Raw genomic sequence first — 19,864 nt, forward strand, 5'->3', positions numbered from 1 at the left:
TCCAGGATTTTGACCCAGCTACAACGAAGGAACAGCGATATATTTCCAATGGTGAGTGGTTTGTAGGCGAACTTTCAGGTGGTGGTGTTTCCATGTTTCTTCCAGCCTTGTCCTTTCAGATGGTAGTGGTTGTGGGTTTGGAAGGTACTGCCTAAGGAGCCTTGGTGAGTTTCTGCAGTGTGTCTTGTAGATGGTACACACTGCTGCCATTGTTCGTCAGTGGTGGAGGGAGTGAATGTTTGTGGATGTGGTGCCAATCAAGCGAGCTGCTTTGTCCTGATGGTGTCAAGCTTAAGTGTTGTTGGTGCTGCACTCATCCAAGCAAGTGGAGAATATTCCATCACACTCCGGACTTGTGCCTTGTAGATGGTGGAGAAGCTTTGGGGAGTCAGGTGGTGAGTTACTCGCCGCAGGATTCCTATCCTCTGACCTGCTCATGTAGTCACAGTATTTATATGGCTAGTCCAGTTCAGTTTCCCATCAATGGTAATCCCCCAGGATTCAGCAATGGTAATGCCATTGATTGTCAAGGGGTGATGGTTAGATTCTCTCTTGTTGGAGATGGTCATTGCCTCGTACTTGTGCAGCACGAATGTTACTTGCCACTTGTCAGCCCAAGCCTAGTTATTGTCCAGGTCTTGCAGCATTTGGACATGGATTGATTCAGTACCCGAGGACTCGTAAATGGTGCCGAACATTAAGCAATCATCAGCAAACATCCCTACTTCTGACGTTATGATGGAAGGAAGGTCGTTGATGAAACAGCTGGAGATGGTTGGGCCTAGGACACTGCACTGGGGAACTCCTGCAGTGATGTCCTAGAACTGAGATGAATGATCTCCAACAACCATCTTCATTTGTGCTAGGTATGACTCCAACCACCAGAGAGTTTTCCCAGATTCCCATTGACTCCAGTTTTCCTAGCGCTTCTTGATGCCACACTCGGTCATTGATGTCAAGGGCAGTCACTCTCACCTCACCACGGGAGTTCAGCTCTTTTGTCCGTGTTTGAACCAAGGCTGTAATGAGGTCAGAAGCTGAGTGGCCCTGGCAGAACCCAAACTGAGCATCACTGAGCAGACTATTGCTAAGCAAGTGTTGCTTGATAGCACTGTTGATGATCCCTTTCATCACTTTACTGGTGATGCAGAGTAGACTAATGGGGCGGTAATTGGCCGTTTTGGACTTGTCCTGCTTTTTTGTGTACAGGACATACCTGGGCAATTTCTCACATAGTGGGTAGATGCCAGTGTTGTATCTGTACTGGAACAGCTTGGCTAAGCGCGCAGCAAGTTCTGGAGCACAAGTCTTCAGTACTATTGCTGAAATATTGTCAGAGCCCATAGCCTTTGCAGTATCCAGTGCCTTGTTATCATGTGGAGTGAATCGAATTAGCTGAAGACTGACATCTCTGATGCTAGGGAATTCAGGCTGATTCATCAACTGAGGGGGGCAGTATGTGGTAATCGGCAGGCGGTTTCTTTGCCCATTAACTGATGCCATGACACTCTAAGGGGTCCAGAGTCGATGTTGAGAACTCCCAGGGCAACTCCCCCAACTCGACTGTATACCACTATGGCATACCCAGGGACGGTGATGGTGGTGTAAGGTATGTTTCTGTGAGTATGACTATGTCAGGTTGTTGCTTGACTAGTCTGCAAGGCAGCTCTCCCAATTTTGGACAGGGCATTTCCGGTGTCTAGGTTGATACCGGGTGCTCCGTAGGTTCCATTCCTTTTAGACTTTTTAGCAATTAAGCCATTTCAGAGGGCAGTTAAGAGTCAACCACATTGCTGTGTGTTGTCCTTCCCTAAATGGATTTTTAGTTCCAGATTCTTATTTAATTCAAATTTCACTATCTGCCATGGTGGGATTCGAACCTGGGTCTCTGGATTACTAGTCCAACGACAATACCAGTATGCCACCACCTCCCCATAATATCTGGAACAAGTTTGAAGTTTGTAAAATAAAATAAAGAGAGGACCATAGCTCTGTGCTGCACAAGTTTTGCTGGCGTCACAGAAACATCACATTATGAAAACCACCAAAGAACAAGGATGGAACATTTGGTTGACATTCTGGGGACTCTATTTGCTTTTTGGGCATGCGTATAGAGAGAACGTCTGAAACCTCTGTTTAGAAGGTTAATTGATTGGATAAAGTTCACAATACTGTAAAGGAATGGTGGCCTAAATGAACTTTTCTGATTCCACATAGAACTTTAAACTCAAACTATAAACAAGACTAACCCCATTAAAGGTGCTTACCCTGCATCTGGACCAAGAATTCAGTTTTAATACGCCTTGCAGCTTCACTTTCATTTTCACTCCTCGATCCACAGAGAGAATCAACCTCATCTATAAAGATAATTGAAGGCTTGTGCTCTCGGGCAAGTTGAAATAAATTCTTTACCAACCTGAATAAGGCAGAAATACAATGTATAGCAATGTAAACATTCCTGCAGTGTAACCAACAAATACCCGAAATATACCTCACAAACGAAAGGTCTTATTTATAGTATGCAACCCTAGTTCACAAATCTTACTTCCTGTTTTCAGGATTTTTAATGGCATTTCTGGGTTAAGGTTTACCAAAATCAACCCTCCCTGTTCAACTTTTCCATATCAATTGCCACAATCTTGTTGCAGGTTCTGGCCACTGGTTGCTTTGTGGAGTGAGGTTCTGAAATCTTTCATCCAATTGCATCACAATCTTGTACACGTGTGCATTTATAGGATTGTTACAAAGACATTGGGAATTTGGTTCAAAGTGGGAATTCAGTGCATAGGGGGAAAGAGGTGCTTTAGGTAAGGTTAACTGCAAGAAGTAAAATGTGCTGAGTGGGGTGTTCAGTGAAGGGCGGGGAGGAGGTGCTTTTTGTTTTACTCTTTTTCAGCCTCTGGTATTTGATTTCCACTTTGGTGCAGCAGAAGCAGGTTAACCATTAACTGGTATTATTAGTTTCATCAGTATTCTAAGTACTGTATTGTTTTATCAGTATTGTAAAGTTTACTGGCAGTGCCAAAACCTATTGGGAAGTGCAAGCTTTATTAATTATAATTAATTATAATTAAATTAGCAATTAATTCATTAACACATATTGGAGTTGGCAGGGCAGGTGATGCGCTGCGATAGCAAAATGTGGGAGCTTCTGGCTACCGGTGTGATCCAGGACAAACACAAATGCAGTTAAGTGTTTGCAGCTGGAGGAATTTCGGCTCTGAGTTATTGAGCTGGAGGCCGAGCTGCAGACACTGGGAGGGGAAAAGTTACCTGGGCGCTTTATTCCAGGAGGTAGTCACACCACTTAGGATGGAGTCTTCTGATTTGGTCAGTGGTCAGGGACAGGCGGGTGTGACTGCAAGTGAGAAAGGTAAGGGAGCCCAGAGGGCAGGAGCCTCGGCCCTTGCAATTGTTCAACAGGTTTCTTCAGCTTGTTTGGATGAGCTAACTGGCCATGGCACCGTGGTACAGGAAGCCATTCAAGCAAGGGGAGTTACAAGGAATGTAGTGGTAATATGGGACAGTACACTCAGAGGGATTGACACATTCTCTGCAGCAAAGTGCATGATTCCAGATGGCTATGCTGCCTGCCCAGTGCCAGGGTTCGGGACATCTGCTCGGGGCTGGAAAGGAACTTGCAGTGGGAGGGGGAGGACCCAGATGTTGGGGTTCATGGTGGTACCAATGACATAGGCAAGACAAAGAAGGAGGTTCTGCATAGTCAGTATAAGGAGCTTGTCATCAAATTAAGAAGTAGAACTTTGAAGGTCATAATCTCTGGATTATTACCTGGGCCATGTGCAAACTGGCATGGGACAAATCTGATTAGGGAGATGAATGCATGGCTCAAAGCCTGGTATGGGAGAAGTGGGTTCTGGTTTGTGGGGCACTAGCACCAGTATTAGGAAAAGTGGGATCTGTACTGTTGGACGGTCTACACCTGAACAGTGCTGGGACCAGTGTTCTTGTGAGCCACATAACGAGGGAACTAGAGAGGTTTTAAAACTAAGTAGTGGGGGCAAAGGTACAAATTTGGGAAGATGTGCTAAATCAAAGAGTAGAGACAAGGCAAAACAGAAAGGTACTATTACGGGTAAGGAAAGGGTAGAGTTCAAATCTAACAGTAAATCAACAGATGAGACTAGAGGTTATAAAAAGGATAAAACTAAAGGCTCTATATCTGAATGCATGAAGCATTCGAAGCAAAACAGATGAACTGAGAGTGCACATAGAAATAAATAAGTACGATTTGATAGCCATTAATGAGACATGGCTGCAGGAAGACATGGATTGGGACCTGAATATTAAAGGGTATAGGACATTTAGAAAGGACAGGAAGCAAGGAAAAGGTGTAGGGGTGGCCCTATTAGTTGATGGTGGTATTAGCATAATAGAGAGGGATGACCTAAGTTCAGGAAACCTGGATATGGAAAAGGTTTGGGTAGGTATGAGAAATGGTAAAGGCAAGAAGTCACTTGTGGGAGCCACGTACAGCCCTCCGAACAGTAACCACATGGTAGATGGAGCATAGAGGAAGAAATAAAGGGAGCTTGTCAGAAAGGCATAGCAATAATCATGGGAGATTTTAATCTACATATAGACTGGAAAAGTCAGACGGGTAAAGCTAACCTAGATGAGGAGTTCGTAGAATGTTTCCGGGTAGTTTCTTAGAACAGCAGGTTGTGGAGCCACCCAGAGAGCAGGCTATGCTAGATCTGGAATTGTGCAACAAGCTGGGGTTAATGAGCTCACAGTGAAGGCACACCTAGGTAGCAGCAACCATAATATGCTTGAACTTTACATTCACTTTGAGGGAGAGAGGAGTGCGTCCCAGACTATGTTTTTAAACTTAAATAATGGCAATTATGAGTGTAAGAAAGCAGAGCGGGCTCAAGTGAATTGGCAAATTAGGCTAAGGGGTGGGTCAATAGAGATGCAGTGGCAAACATTTAAGGGGAAATTACAGAATATACAGAATAGATACATTCCAACGTGTAAGAAAAGGCCCAAGGGAAAGACACACCATCTGTGGTTAACTAGAAAGGTTAAAGATAGTATCAAACTTAAAGAAAAAGTGTATAATTGTGCAAAGATCGCTGGATGGCCAGAGAGTGCACAGAATATAAGGGACAGCAAAAGATGACTATAAAATTAATAAGGAGAGAAAAATTAGAGTATGAGAGAAAGCTGGCCAGAAATATAAAAAGATAGTAAGAGTTTCTAGAAATATTTTAAAAAGAAATGAGTTAACAAAGTGAGCATTGGTCTTACAGAAAGTGAGTCTGGAGAATTGATAATGGAAAACAAGGAAATGGCAGATGAATTGAACAGGTATTTCGCATCAGCGTTCACTATAGACGATTCAAGTAACATCCCAGAAGCAGCGTAAAAAATCAGAAATGGAAGGGAGGGTGGAACTCAGGAAAATTACAATCACCAGAGAAGCGGTGCTGAGTAAATTGTTGGAGCTGCGGGCTGACAAGTGCCCGGGTCCGGATGGACTTCATTCTAGGGTCTTAAAAGAAGTGGCTAGTGAGATAGTTGATGCATTGGAATTAATTTTCCGAAACTCCTTAGATTAGGGAAAGTTTCATCAGATTGGAAGATAGCAAATGTAACTCCATTATTCAAAAAGGGAAGGAGACAGAAAGCGGGAAACAGCAGGCCAGTTAGCTTAACATCTGTCATAGGGAAAATGTTAGAAGCTATTATTAAAGAAGCAATAGCACTAGCACTTGGGAAAGGTCAAGGTAATCAGGCAGAGTCAACAAGGACAGCCATTCACTGACTCATTCCTCAGGGTCAAGCTGCCTGGTTCAAATTTCAAACACTGCTTGGCAGTTAACTGTCAGTCACCATCAGTGATGCATTCCCCATGGCAACGCCACTTGCCAACCAATCAGCACTCTCTTCACATATAGTACAAGCTGCTGTTTTCCTCCTTATTTTGGTGTTCTTGTGAGTGTCCTGACGAGTGCAAGACGAAAAGCTTAGAAATGTCTCTTTTTTCAGCAATGACCTTAACCAACTTGCTATGTTAATTTCACTTTGAATTGGTTAACACTTCCTCTTCTGACCTGGATTGATTTAGACAGAAATATGACGTACAATATCTTGCAAAAAAAGCTCTTAAAGAGAAGAGGCAGGAAACACAAAATTGTCCATTATCAATATTCAAGTAAGCAATGTCAAAGATATTAATTCAAAGATCCATATACAAGATGATAGAAACTCACTTTTCACTTTCTCCAAGCCATTTAGAGACCAAGTCAGAAGAGGAGATTGAAAAAAATGTAGAATTGTTTGCTTCTTTTGCCACGGCTTTTGCCAGATAGGATTTGCCAGTTCCAGGAGGACCAAACAGAAGGATTCCTCTCCATGGAGTTCGTTTACCTGGAGAGATAAATCTCTGCTACAAAATTCTGCTACAAAAAAATCTTTACAATCATAAGTAAGTAAAATTATATGGAAGCTACATCAGGTAATACTCAAAGAACTGGAAACCCAAATTCACATCACATCAACTGGTGAAATTATAGATTATAGTGTTGCGAATACCTAGTTTATGCTTCATGTGTTTTAGTATATAACTTGTGGTTTTAGGAATTAATGTTTAACTGTAGATAGGTGGGGGGGAAACTTAATTTAAAACTGATAAACATCTGATGTGAATGCAACATAAACTAGCTGGGAGGTTATAACAGTTAAAAGGTCTAAATAGAAGAGCTATAAAACATTAGGTGGGAGAAACAACTCATGTATGACTTTACTGAAAACAGAAACTGACAATGGGCACAGAAAAAGGAAAACAGAGAGAGGAGACTAACCAGTTCTCAGAAAACCAAAAAAAAACTTGGATTTGGAAACCCAAATTGCAGGGCAGACGGAAACTTCGTCTATAAAGGGACAGAGGGACATCCAATTAATAGTTGCAGCTTGGAATTGGTGTGTGCAGTTTGCAGCTCACTGAGAGAAGACAGCCAACACAAACCTACACTGTAAGCAGAGTTTTAAAAAGAACTAACTTCACCATTCACCATGTGGAATGTGGGTGAAACGTGATCTCAGTTTGAATTTTGTGAGGGAACAGGAACTGGAAGGTTGCCTCATTTGAAATTAGTAGAAGAATCTACAGGTGATCCCAACAGTCTTGCGAAAGAAAGCAACCAACATTTTAGCTTGGAAAAGTAAGCAGAGGGAACAAGAGCATCCCCAATCAAGAGATGTTAAATGAAAGGTTTATCTCTGAGAATAGTTGGAGCTGAGAAGAATTAAATAACTTCCAGAGTACTTCGGCATACTTATGTTTGTTCCCTACAGAAGTAACTAACTTTTAATTATGGGGGAAGGAAGGAATAAACCTGAGGGCCTAGCATGTGTAGGTATAAGCAATAGTGTTAACATAACTATATGTATCTGCTTTGATTTGTTCTACATGCAATAAAGTTTGTGTTTTGTTTAAAAAAAGTGACATCTTGGGGCGTAGTTCTATTGATTAAAACAAGGTGTTCAGATTTCTCTTTAAATGTTGACTGTCCCTAGTCAGATCATAACAATAGTCATACTGGAAAAAAGAAAAACATTTTAAGTTACAATTTAAGAAGCATTTTGAAAAGGTTCAACTTTGTCTGAGTGACTGAGATAGTTGGTATATAGCTTTTCTAGAAACTACTTACTTACACTTTATACAAGATTTCATAGTAAGTAAATGGTTTCTAAGACACAGACTGTTCTGCGTCCTGCTGTCTTGGAGACTCTTGGTCACCTGATCCTGATATCATGCCTACATCTTCATCAACATAACCATTAACCCATTACTCTACAAGAATGAAGAATAAGACAATGTGGTCTTCACCTGTATTGTTTAGATGTGTTTTTTAAATGTATTTCTATAATGTTCAACAATTTTCTCAACAATGTGTTAGCCTGCAACATGGAGGTAATTTTGAAATGTTGATGATCTGTCTAGAGACTTATAAAAGCAAAATACTACAAATACTGGAAATCTGAAATAAAAACAGAAAATGCTGGAAAAACTCAGCAGGTCTAACAGCATCTGGAGAGAGAAAAACAGAGTTAATGTTTTGAGTCCGTATGACTCTTCTTCAGAATCATATGGACTCGATACGTTAACTGTTTTTCCCTCCGTTTTCCAGCATTTTCTGTTTTTTTTAGAGACTGTTATGGTTCATCTATCATTGGCACGCCATCAATGATGGCTTACATATGTAAGTCAGTGTAGCTTTCAAACAATGGTTACCTCCTGGGGTCCATTTGCCAAATGGCATTGGTCATTGTCAACCACCTCAAGTTACCAATAAAAAAAAGAGTCAATTTTAGTTAAACAAACAAATGAAAGATATGTTGTTAATCCACGGTGCTAGGAATATGTCAGACTCGAGTTCTTGGCAGGGTGAACCCAAATACAATCTTTTTCTTTTAAAGACCTTAGGATTTGGGTTTTTGTTTTTTCCAGTCAGGGTGGAAGGGTACACACTTCTATTTTCAATCTCTCCTGATCCAGATTACATACTGGAATGTTCTGAGAACTCTATTTGCACAAAATATAGAGATATAAAAATATCAGATGCACTGCAGACATTTCAGACAGGCTGAGGTCTTGAAATAAATTGTAATACAATATCAAAAATGAGATTATAATCATGTTACTGTGAAATATTATATTAACTTTTTAAATGTTATTTAGTGGACTTCAGAAATTAGAGAAAATTATAAAAAAAAGTATAGAAGGTGTCAGTTGATGGCTTCTCAAGGTTGTGGGTTCAAATCCCACTCCAGGGACTTGAGCACAAATATCTAGGCTCTGAACTGAAGGAGGCTACATTGTCAGAGCTGCCATCTTTGAGATGTCAAACCAAGCCTCTGCTTTCTGAGATGCACATAAAAGATTCCATGGTGCTATATTAAATAAATTTAATTCACTGCCATTTCTCTTTCAGGAATGACCACCTTGAAGCTCTGCTCGTCTCGCTGACAGAATTCCTATTTGTCTCTTTTATCTTTTCCACCAGGTCTGATGAAAGGTCATTGGTCTAAATTCAAACTCTTGTTTCCTCCTCTGCAAATACTGCCCAGTCTGAGTATTTTATCCCCAGTGCCTGGCCAATATTTATTCCTCAATTAACATCACAAAAACAGATTATCTGGTAATTATCACATTGCTATTTGTAGGAGCTAGCTGTGCACAAATTGGCTGTTGCACTCTTGCATCACAACAGTGACTATATTTCAGGAAGTACTTCATGATTATAAAGTGCTTTGGGATGTTCTGAGAGTGGGAAAGGCACTAAATAATTACAAATCCCTTTTTCCAAGAATCAGAGAAACAATAGTACAGAACCATCTAATAGAAGATAGGTTATGGTGACAGGCTAGTGATGTTGCTTAACACTAGTATTTCTCAGGGCAAAGTAATAGTCACTGATAAATGCAACAGGCAAGGGTTGATATTTTAACAGTCTATAGTGCCTTTAATGCCATTAAATGTTCCAAGGCACCTCACAGGAGCATTACGAAGCAAAATTTAACACAGCCACGTAAGGAGATACTAGGACAGATGACCATTAGCTTAGTCAGGCATAGGCTTTAAGGGGCATCTTAAAGGAGGAAGTATAGGAAGAGAGGTGGAGGCGTTTATGAAAAGAATTCTATTGCTTAGGGCCTTGGCAGCCGAGGCACAGACACCAATGGTACAGTAATTAAAATTGGGGATGCTGAAGAGGCCAGGATCGGAGGGGTCCATGTAAATCGGAATGTTAAGCGGATGGAGGAGATTACACAAGTAGGGATGAATAAGGTTGTGAAGGAATTTGAAAACGAGGATGAAAATTTTACATTGAAGCACTGCTTAACCAGGAGCCAACATAGGCCAACAAGCACAGGGATGATGGGCAAACGGGACTTGGTGCGGGTTAGGACATGGGCAGAGTCTTCGGATGTCAAGTTTTGAGGGTAGAATGTAGGAGGTCGGCCAGGAGTGCACTGGAATAGTCAAGGTAGTAAAGGCACGGTTGAGTGTTTCAGCATCAAATTAGCTGAAGTAGGAGAGTAGGTTATGGAGGTGAGAGGAGGTGTTTGTCTCAGGATCAAATATGGCACCAAGGTTGCGAACAGTCTGGTTCAAATCCAGACAGTTACCAGGGAGAAGGATGGAGTCGCTTGTTAGGGAACAGAGTTTGTAGCAAGAACACATGACTACAATGGAAATGCTCATTAGGAATGCTCATATAGCACATTTCAATGGAGTGCATGCCCTATGCAAGATTTTTAATAAGAGACAAAGAGATAGTCCTGTGAAATGTTACCAACCTGTAAAGAGATGAGGAAACTTGATGGGCAAAATCACAGCCTCTTTAAGAGCTTCTTTGGCACCTTCTAAACCTGCAATGTCACTCCAACCCACATTTGGCTTCTCCATAACAATGGCACCTACACAGTAAAAAAAAAAATTATAAAAGATACAAGAAACATCAGTTGCATTGGGATAATCCTCTTAAAAAATTAAATCAGTTCAAATAATGATTTTCCTCCTTTAAATGTTAATGTCCATAGTAAAACAGATAAACAGTGCGCTTCTGCATCAGCAGCTCTGGATTCTGAGCATTTATGATTCCCACTCTATATGGGAGCTGACATGGAATTACTCTGCATATTTAATAAGTTAAATTAAACAGAGAAACGGAAACAAAAAGACTTGCACTTATATAATGCCTTTAAGGTAGTAAAGTGGCCAAAGTGCTCCACAGAAGTATGAGGAGAATGAACGATCCAAAGAAAGAGAAATTAGGGGTGAATTAGCTTGGCTAAAGAGATTGATTTTAAAGAAGGTGTAAAAAGAGGGAAGAGGAGAGGCTTAAGAAAGAATTTAAGAGTGAGATTTACATGGCTGCCAATGATAGGGCAGTCAAGAGGCTAGAGTGAAAGGAGTGGAAGGGTGGTAGGGAGCATAAGATATATAGGGCTACAGGAAGTCACAGAAAGGTCTGGTGAGGATTTAAAGACCAGGACATTAATTTCAAATTTGAGGCTTTGCAGTTCTGAACACCAATTTAAATCAAGGAGGATGGGGCCAAAGGGAAAGTGGGACTTTGTGAAGGATGGGGGCAAGGAGGAGAGTTTTGGACAAGTTTGGGTTAGCAGAGTGGATTCTCCAGGTCATTTAAGAGAGCAGTAATCAAGACTGCAAGTGGCTAAGGCACAGATGAAAATTTCAATGGCAGAAAGGCTAAAAAGTAACAGTGAACTAAAACTGATCCAGACTTTAGTTCTCCACTTGGTTAATTTATGTGAAGCTCCTTTCACAAACAATTTTATCTATGTCTGACTGTTGTATCACTATATCACAACATCCTGCAAGTTCATGGCTAAGAATGCCAAAGCCAGAATATCTGACAAGCAAAAAGCAATTTAAAAAAAATTACAGCACTTTTAAACTATAAAGAATCAAAACAAAACTTGTTAGTATGTGCAAAAAGAAAAATAGTTCCTGTTTTTGTTTACTGTGATAGGTTTGAGTGAGCAGAGCAGATAAAGTGAAGTTTTAAAAGGGTAAATAATCAAATCAACTGTGATCTGCTCATTTACTAAAGTTTTGAATTACCACCCAATGTTCCAAGTGCTTTTTAAATTCTAAATATCTATTATGTATTAAATTCAACACAGTTCATTGAACACTCATTGTCACTACAGCATGTTATGCCCGTGATAGGATAACACCCTTTAAAATTGAAGTGAACTATGCAATGCACAATAGTTTCTCCTTTATTGTGAGGGTGCATCACTCTGTAGTTGCACAATCTAGCCAGTAGGGTTCCACAAATCACAAAATGTTTTCTGAAAATTCCCATCTGCCCATTTTTTCCTCAGTAATTGAAATTCCTGTCAGAAGTAAGTATTTAAACACAACACAAAAATTATATATCTTACAATAATGTGATCAAATTTAACTAGGGAATTATCCTTTGCGTTTTTAACTGGTTTCTTTAATTGAAGAACTCAACCTGGCACAAACGGTTTTAATATTTTTGCTCAATGCTCTGACTAAAATTTGGATTATGCAGGTTAAGCATGTGCTGTGTGGCTCAAGGCAGACTGTGTGCAAGCCTTTAGGCACATGACAAGACCTATAATGGAAGATCAGTCTGTCCCACCCATACAACTCAGAACAAAAATAGGAAGTCTGCAGGTTCTAACCTTGGCTTGCACTGAGTTAGTTGATCCCATTTAGCCAATGGAAAGGCAGTTCAATTACCCTCCCCAAGACTGGACTTGGAATAGTGGGAAAGGCATTAATGATGATGAAATAAAAGCAACCAAGGCTCCCATCCTTGATTGGTATCCAAGAAAACCTGCATAACCATCAGATGAAATGCACAGTGGACATTATTCTACATAGACTCATAGACTCAGACGTATACATCACAGGAGGAGGCTGTAATTAAGATTATAGGCTATTCGGCCCATCGTGTCTGTGCCGGTCACAAAGATCTGACTACACTATTCCCATTTTCCAGTGCTTGGCCCCTAGCCCTGGAGGCGATGGCAACACAAGTGAATATCTAAATACTTCTTAAATGTTACGAGAGTTTCTGACTCAACCACCCTTTCAGGCAGTGAGTTCCATACTCCCACCACCCTCGTTGAGAAAAATTCTCAACTCCCCTCTTATCCTTCCAACTTTTACCTTAAATCTATGTCCCCTAGTTATTGACCCATCTGCTAATGGAAAAAGTGCCTTCCTATCCACTCTACCCCTCATAATCTTATATACTTCAATCAGGTCCTCCTCTCAGCCTTCTAATAGAGGTATTCCCTTCAATGTCCAGGTTCAGGTTTCGGTGTCTTAAGGCCTGTGGGTCCTGCTCCATTCTTTAAACCTGAACACTGAACGAATTGCAGTTCTGACCCCATTTCCAACAACACTCTATTGGATAAAAGAATTATGTAGCCATATGATCCTGACCAACTTATTCCCCCCTTCCTGAGTTGCCCTTGTGTCTATGTTACATGCATTTCTATAACATGGTATACAAGGGGAATATATTTCACAAGCAGATTTTCTGTGAAATTGTTCAACAAGTTAAAGATTATGGTGCTGTGTGGCAACAGGTCGCATATGGTCACCGAAAAGATTTAGAAGAATGTTAGAGAGAATTATTTTTTAATAGTTCCTCAGAAACTTGAACCAATCAAGATAATTCCTAACTCACTGTGAATGTCATGTAGTTGGAATTTCCAAAAGATACATATAACAAAAGTATAAGGAAACAAAGGCAATCATTTACAGTATACAGAAACAAATTTTCTCTCAAAGAAACAACAGCCATCTAACATCTGCAGATTTTTAACTAGCCTTCCCATAGGATTCCAATCACCAGTCTGAACAATTAATTATTGAATTAATTTACACAATTTGTACATATTAAACACTGCAGCCATTACATTTAATACCCAATTATTTCAAAAGTTACCTTGTAGTTGACTCTGTAACTTCTTCTTCTCTGAATTGTCAGCCTCACCATCACTCTCATTCCTACAATAAAATCCAAATAAAATCTGTTGATAGCAAAAAACTATGGCTTATTTTATTCTATGCAGTAAACAAATATAATACATTTTAAAATGAGTGACATATCAAATAAAAGGAACAATGTTTATATAAAAATCCCAGAGGTAAATGAACCACCGGAGTGATCCAGGCTCAATTTCCCACTTTGTTGAGCTCCTAATGTTAATAAATGTGGTGGGGAGGCACAAACCAGCAGTCAAGTGCCATCCCAAGATGAGGGAGAAAGTAGGAAATGCCGGAGCAATTCCTAATCCATACACTTCCGATAGCTAACTTACAGAGACAAACAGCATGCTTTTTAAGCGCTGGTTATGCGTTGTCTATCAAGGCTAGAAAGTCATTACATACTTTTAAAAGAATAGGGAAATCAAACTAAATCAACTAAACGTACCATCACTTTGGCTGGAGTCTACAATCCTGTGCCCAAATGAACCAAAAGCAAGCTTATTTTTCCTGTGCCCAGTTGATACCTAATCACTGGTGCAACTGAATACTAGCTTTCCCTGGAGTTCCCAAGATATGTTAATTATATGGCAATTAGCTTCTTTGAAAGAAAGAACAAGTGTTTCCCGGAAGATCTTGATTGATATCACCTAGCTCTACAAAAATCAAGCTCTGTATTTAAGCATCTGATGCTTCTGCCCTTTCTGAATTACGTTTAATATGATGTGTAATTTGGCCCCGAGCATAGCCCCACTCCATCGGAGAATCACATGATTTTACCTCAAAAATACCTCTCGTCTTTCATCGTTCCATTTTTCCTCGCCCCACTGGATCTGAAGTCCTTATTTGTGCCTTTATCATATCCACATGACTTTTCAACGTCATCTTCGTAAGATGCAACTTATCCAGATTTCTGGTTTCCATACCGTATAAAATGTCCTGCCCACTTATTCCCATGCTTGTCAATCTCCATTGATTTTCCATTTGTCAGTACATCAATTTCAAAATCCACAAATTCTTATTTTCATGGCTTACATCCATACTTAATCTGCAATTTTGTCCAAGCCTATGGCCCTGCGTGCATCCATTTCTTTCTCCCTTTCACTTCTGGATTCTTCCCTTCCTCTGCTCTGTGTCAAGATACTGCAGCATTTCCTATATCCCCACAATTTAAATTCTTCCCCTAGTATTCCTAGAACTACTTCAGCTGGTTTTCCTGACTGTTGGACTTATTGACTCATTTTTATACTGAACAATGTGTGAAGTAAATAAAACAAAACTGCAGGTGCTGCAAATCTGAATCCAAAACATCCTGGAAACACTGCAAAGATTAAGCAGCATCTTTGGAAAGCAAACAAAATAAGTCAATTCATGCTTCATTACACGATCCTCGATCCAATATAGCCTTTTCCTTAGTTTTCTAGATCAAGGAACCAGTTTCTTGAATGCTATCATGAATTTGCCCTTAGCACTGTTACTGTCAATTTGGTTTGCCCAATCTATGTGAAGATTAAAATCCATGATGACAGAATCGCCCTTATTACATGCATCGCTAATTTCCTAATTTACACACTACCCAGCACCCAGCTACTTTTACAGGATTTATAAACTAATCCCACCTTTGCTTTCTGTCCCTCGTTATTTCTTAGCACCACTCAAAACGGATTCTATATTTTGATTTTCTGAGCTAAGACCCTTTCTCTTCACTTTCTTTTCCCATCCTTTAGTATCAAAGTACCCCTCCAAGTCACTTCTAAAAGCTAAACATCCTGGTATATTTAATTTCCAACGTTGCTCACACTGCAGCATGGCCCTGTAATAGCTCTTAGATGAAACTCATTTATTTCTATCTGTGCTATTAATTAATCTGCTTTATTGCAACAGTGTCATGCATTCAAATAGTGTCTTTATTTTTTCTACTTTTCCCTGATGTCACTCATCAATAATGCCTCCCCAACATTTTCAACTTTTGTCCTTCCTGACCCACACTGTTTTATCCTCTGTTCTATGATCTTAACATCACTCACTGCTTTTTAATTTCTTTCCTGATTATTTGCAAATCCTCTTTTCATTAGTTTAAGCCTTATCCACAGCTCTAGTTATCCAATTTACCAAGACACTGATAGCATCCCAGTTTAAGTGGAGCCCATCCCAATGAAACAGCTCCCTTTCCCCAGTGCTGCTGCCAGTCCACCATGAATCAAATCCCCTCTCCCACACCACTCTTTTGGTCATGTATTTATGAAAATCTTTTCCCCAGATAACAAACTACAGATTTTTAACAGAGATTCTGCATTTTAATTCTGACCCTAGTATTAACTACAACATGGTTCCTACATGGACCATAGCAACTAGATTCTCCCCTTCCCACTCCAAGACCTCTCCTACCACAAGGTGTCCTTAACGCTGGCACCAGGCAGGCGCAACTTTCAGATACCCCAGTCGTGGCTGCAGAGAACAACGTCTATTCTGACTGTACAGTCTCCAATCACTACCACATTCTTTCTCACTCCCCCCATCTGAATGGTCTTCTATATCATCTTGTTACGCAAAACTGCAGAGAAACATTTCAGAATAGAAAACAAGACAATTTTATACATACCCTTTGTCATCACTTGTATTTGACTCTTCAATTGGCTTTTTGACGTTCTGTTTTTTTTGCAGATATTCTTTAAGTTTCTCAGCTCGATCAAGGTATTCTGTACACTTTGCTCTAAGGCTCTCTTTTGCTTTAGCACCCTGAGCTTCATCTAACGATTAAAAATAACAATATTAATTTTCCTCTACTAAAAGAACAAAGTGAAATGATGTGGTTTATTACCATCAAGAAAATCACCTTCCTCCACTACAATTATTAAAGCCCTTGTTTTTCACTGTTGACTCTCGAGCCCTGTAAGCCTGTTTAGAGAAATCTGTATGTTATGACTGTGAGAATGTTTGCTAAATGGAATAACACACCTCTTTAACAATCTTGAAGAAAACTTAAATTATCCTACCTCCATTTTTTAAATACCTAGTTATTGCTTAGAGACTGGGATGAGGGGCAAGAGGAAAAGCAAAATTTTAAAATGCACCCAATTGATACAAGATTGAGAGTTCAGCATTCCATAGAATTTATAGCACAAACAGTCCTTTCAGTCCAATTGGTCCATGCCAGTGTTTATGCTCTTCATAAGCAACAATCCCTCTAATTTCAGTTAGCACTATATGACCAGCTTGTTGCACTGTGTGGTCCCTTTAAGAAATACACGTGGCCACGTACCTTAATGTGAAAAACGTTTGTGCGTGGCTTGTTTGTTCCATTCACAAAGCATTTCCAATTGCTCAGCAACCACACATCCATGCAGCTGAGGAAACATTGCACGAGTCTCCTTAAACCCTACTTCATCTAACTCGATCAGCATACCACCCTATTTCTTTTCTTTCATGTAATTATCCAGCTTCTTTTTGAATACAGTCAAGCTATTTACCTCAATTATTCCACGTGGCAGCAAGTTCAATGTTCTAACCACACTCTGGATAAAGATGTTTTGCATGCATTCCCTATAGGATTTTGTAGTAACTGTCTTTATGTCGCATAGATTTGATCTCCCCAACACTTGAAAACATATGCTCCATGCTTACCTTACCAAACCCTTTGACAGTTTCAAAAACCTCTATCAAATCAAATCTCAGCCTTCTTTTATCTAGAGAGCCCCAGCCAGAAAGATATCTTTCCCGAAAGGTATAATCCTTCATTGATATCATCCACGTGAATTTTTTTTTTTGCACTTACTCCAGTACCTCTAACATTTTAGTAACATTGAAAGCAGAATTGAACACAGCACACCAAGTGTGGTTTGACCAAGGTTCTACACAATTTTAATCTAACTACCCAGCTTTGCAATTCAAATCCTCTAGAAAGTATCCCCAGTGCTTTTTAATTAAATGCCTTAATTTGTATTTCCACTCAGTGATTTGTGTATCTGTACTCAGATATCATTTTGTTCCACCACCTCCATTTATTTTTCAAACAATATGCAGCCTCCTTATCTCTTCCCACCAAAACGAATCAACTCATACATGTCTATTAAGATCCAGAATTTTGCAGTAATAATGGTAGTGAAACCAGGAGATATCATTACTCCTCTGGAACTCCTCTGGACAAATATCTGGAGTCCATACCTGTGAAGGTAAATGTGCAAACCCACAAGTCGTTGGCAATAATTCAACTTGCCCCTTTAAGCTATTATCCTTGCTGTAAAATACAGGAAAAAGTTACACATTGTTGAATGAAGTATAACTGCGTTTTTAACAATATACTAGCTTTATAATTACCTTTGAAAAACCTTTCTGGCCCTGAAAAACTAATTTTATATTTTGTGGAATGCCAATTCTATTATGACAATAAATCTACATTTTAAAATGATTTAAGTTTATGATAATTCAACTTCTACCTTGATTCCATGTGCACATTCCAATCTTTTAATTCACTGCCCATATAATTTAAAGTGAGGGGCAATCTGTACATTTTACTTCCTGTTTGCTTTCCAGGAGATCGATTCAGTGTGACTGGCTGGTTAAGCTGATCATTGACATCACTGTTGCTGAACCTCTGGAGATCCTTTCTACTTGGCACCAGATTCAACCTAGTACTGGGAAAGCAGAATTTCAGACGAGAGATCTGGGTAGCTTTCTTCTAGATTGGAGGGTCTCTATCTCAATGACCACAAAATCTGGGCCATTTTCTATTGCATACCCATTCTTCAAATTTAGCAGTGTGTTATATTTTGTCACAATCTTCCTCTGTATTAACTATGCCCCCCAAATTGAGGTCGTCTGCAAATTTCGAAATTGTACTTTTAATTCCGGGGTCCAATTCATTTATGTAAATTGTGAATAATGTGGTCCTAACATTGATCATTGAGGAACATCACTTCCCACCTTTTGCTAGTCTGAGTAACTACCCTTAACACCTGCCCTCTGTTTTCTAGCCAGTTTGCTTTCCATTCTCCTACCTGTCCCTCTATTACCTTTCCTACTATTAAGCTAATTGCTCCATAATTCCTATGGACTATCTCTTCCCTAACTTATTTAATATGCACAGATGCAATCATCCAGGGGCATTATCTTCTCCAAGTATAATTAGTTTATCAATTATTCCCCACCTTTCTAACATAAATGTTTTACATCTTTTTGGATCACTTCTTGTAATCTCATGGCCATCTTTGTTAGTTTCTCTGGTAAATACTTAAGCAAAGTAACTATTCGGTGTTTCTAACATTTCGCTGTCAATTTCTGAGAGTTTACCCTTTGCATCCTTTTGTCATCCTGTCCCTATCCTGATATTAATTTTATTTGTGTCTGTAGAGTACTCTACATTTCCTTGATACTTTAATTTTGTAGTTCCTCTTTGCCTTCCTAATTGTATTTCTGACTTATTTCCAACCTCTCTATTTTCTTTACTATTGCTGAAAAAAAGAGAGATGTCAAAGCTTTTCATCTTGCACTCTTCAGGACACACAAATAAGTAATGTGGTATATGAATTTCAGTACCAGTGGGATGCTAGGTATGTAGGCCATATGTCCCAAAAACTGGCGGATTGTATCAAACAGCACGTCCTAGCCATTGTTCACAACAGATAAAGTGCAGACTGGACCCAACCAGCCCGTGCTTGCAAAACTGAGTGTCCAACATTAGATGTGATTCTGCGATTGGACAACATTTGCTAAATAATCCTCAGTGTGCTAAGAATTAAGATAACCAATTTTAAATATCTGTCAGGCTCACGGTGTGGCGCTTTTGCTTATATGGAAGCTACATATATTAATACATAGGGCCCGGCTCTTTGCAGTCAGAAAGAAGACATATACAAATGGTGCCTGTTTCAGCTAAACAAAATAAGTGACAGCCATTCGCTGACTCATTCCTCAGGGCAATCAGGGTCAAGCTTTCTGGTTTAAATTTCAAACAATGCTTGGCAGTTAACTGTCAGTCACCATCACTGGTGCATGCACCATGGCAATGCCTCTATCAATCAGAGTCCACTTACCAACCAATCAGCACCCTCTTCACATACAGCATAAATTGTTTTCCCCATATATTGGTATTCTTGAAATGTCCTGATGAGTGCAAGACAAAAAGCTTCGATATGTCTCTTTTTTCAGCAATACTCAAGTTCTGCACTACCAAACAACTACTTATGTTTCCTTTTGTCATTCTTTCCTTTACTGAGTACAAACTCTGTGTGCTTTTGTTTTTATTCTTTCATGGGATCAAAATGTCGCTGCAAGGCCAGTGTTTGTTACCCATCCCTAACTACCCTTGAGAAGTTGGAGATCCACCTTCTT

General features: G+C 39.7%; 1 protein-coding gene across 1 annotated transcript in view; it reads right to left on the reverse strand.

The window, feature by feature from the left end:
- The window catches only part of vps4b (vacuolar protein sorting 4 homolog B), a 48,934-nt gene that overhangs the window by 14,488 nt on the left and 14,582 nt on the right, over positions 1-19,864 (reverse strand). Inside the window, exons 3-7 of the mRNA XM_041184592.1 lie at positions 16,137-16,284; positions 13,494-13,555; positions 10,333-10,452; positions 6,240-6,396; positions 2,268-2,416 (exon numbers count right to left, since the gene is read on the reverse strand). Coding sequence (XP_041040526.1) covers positions 2,268-2,416; positions 6,240-6,396; positions 10,333-10,452; positions 13,494-13,555; positions 16,137-16,284 — 636 coding nt within the window. The remainder of the gene's footprint in view (positions 1-2,267; positions 2,417-6,239; positions 6,397-10,332; positions 10,453-13,493; positions 13,556-16,136; positions 16,285-19,864) is intronic.

The sequence above is a fragment of the Carcharodon carcharias genome, chromosome 3, assembly GCF_017639515.1.
Source record: "Carcharodon carcharias isolate sCarCar2 chromosome 3, sCarCar2.pri, whole genome shotgun sequence".
Taxonomy (NCBI): Eukaryota; Metazoa; Chordata; class Chondrichthyes; order Lamniformes; family Lamnidae; genus Carcharodon; species Carcharodon carcharias.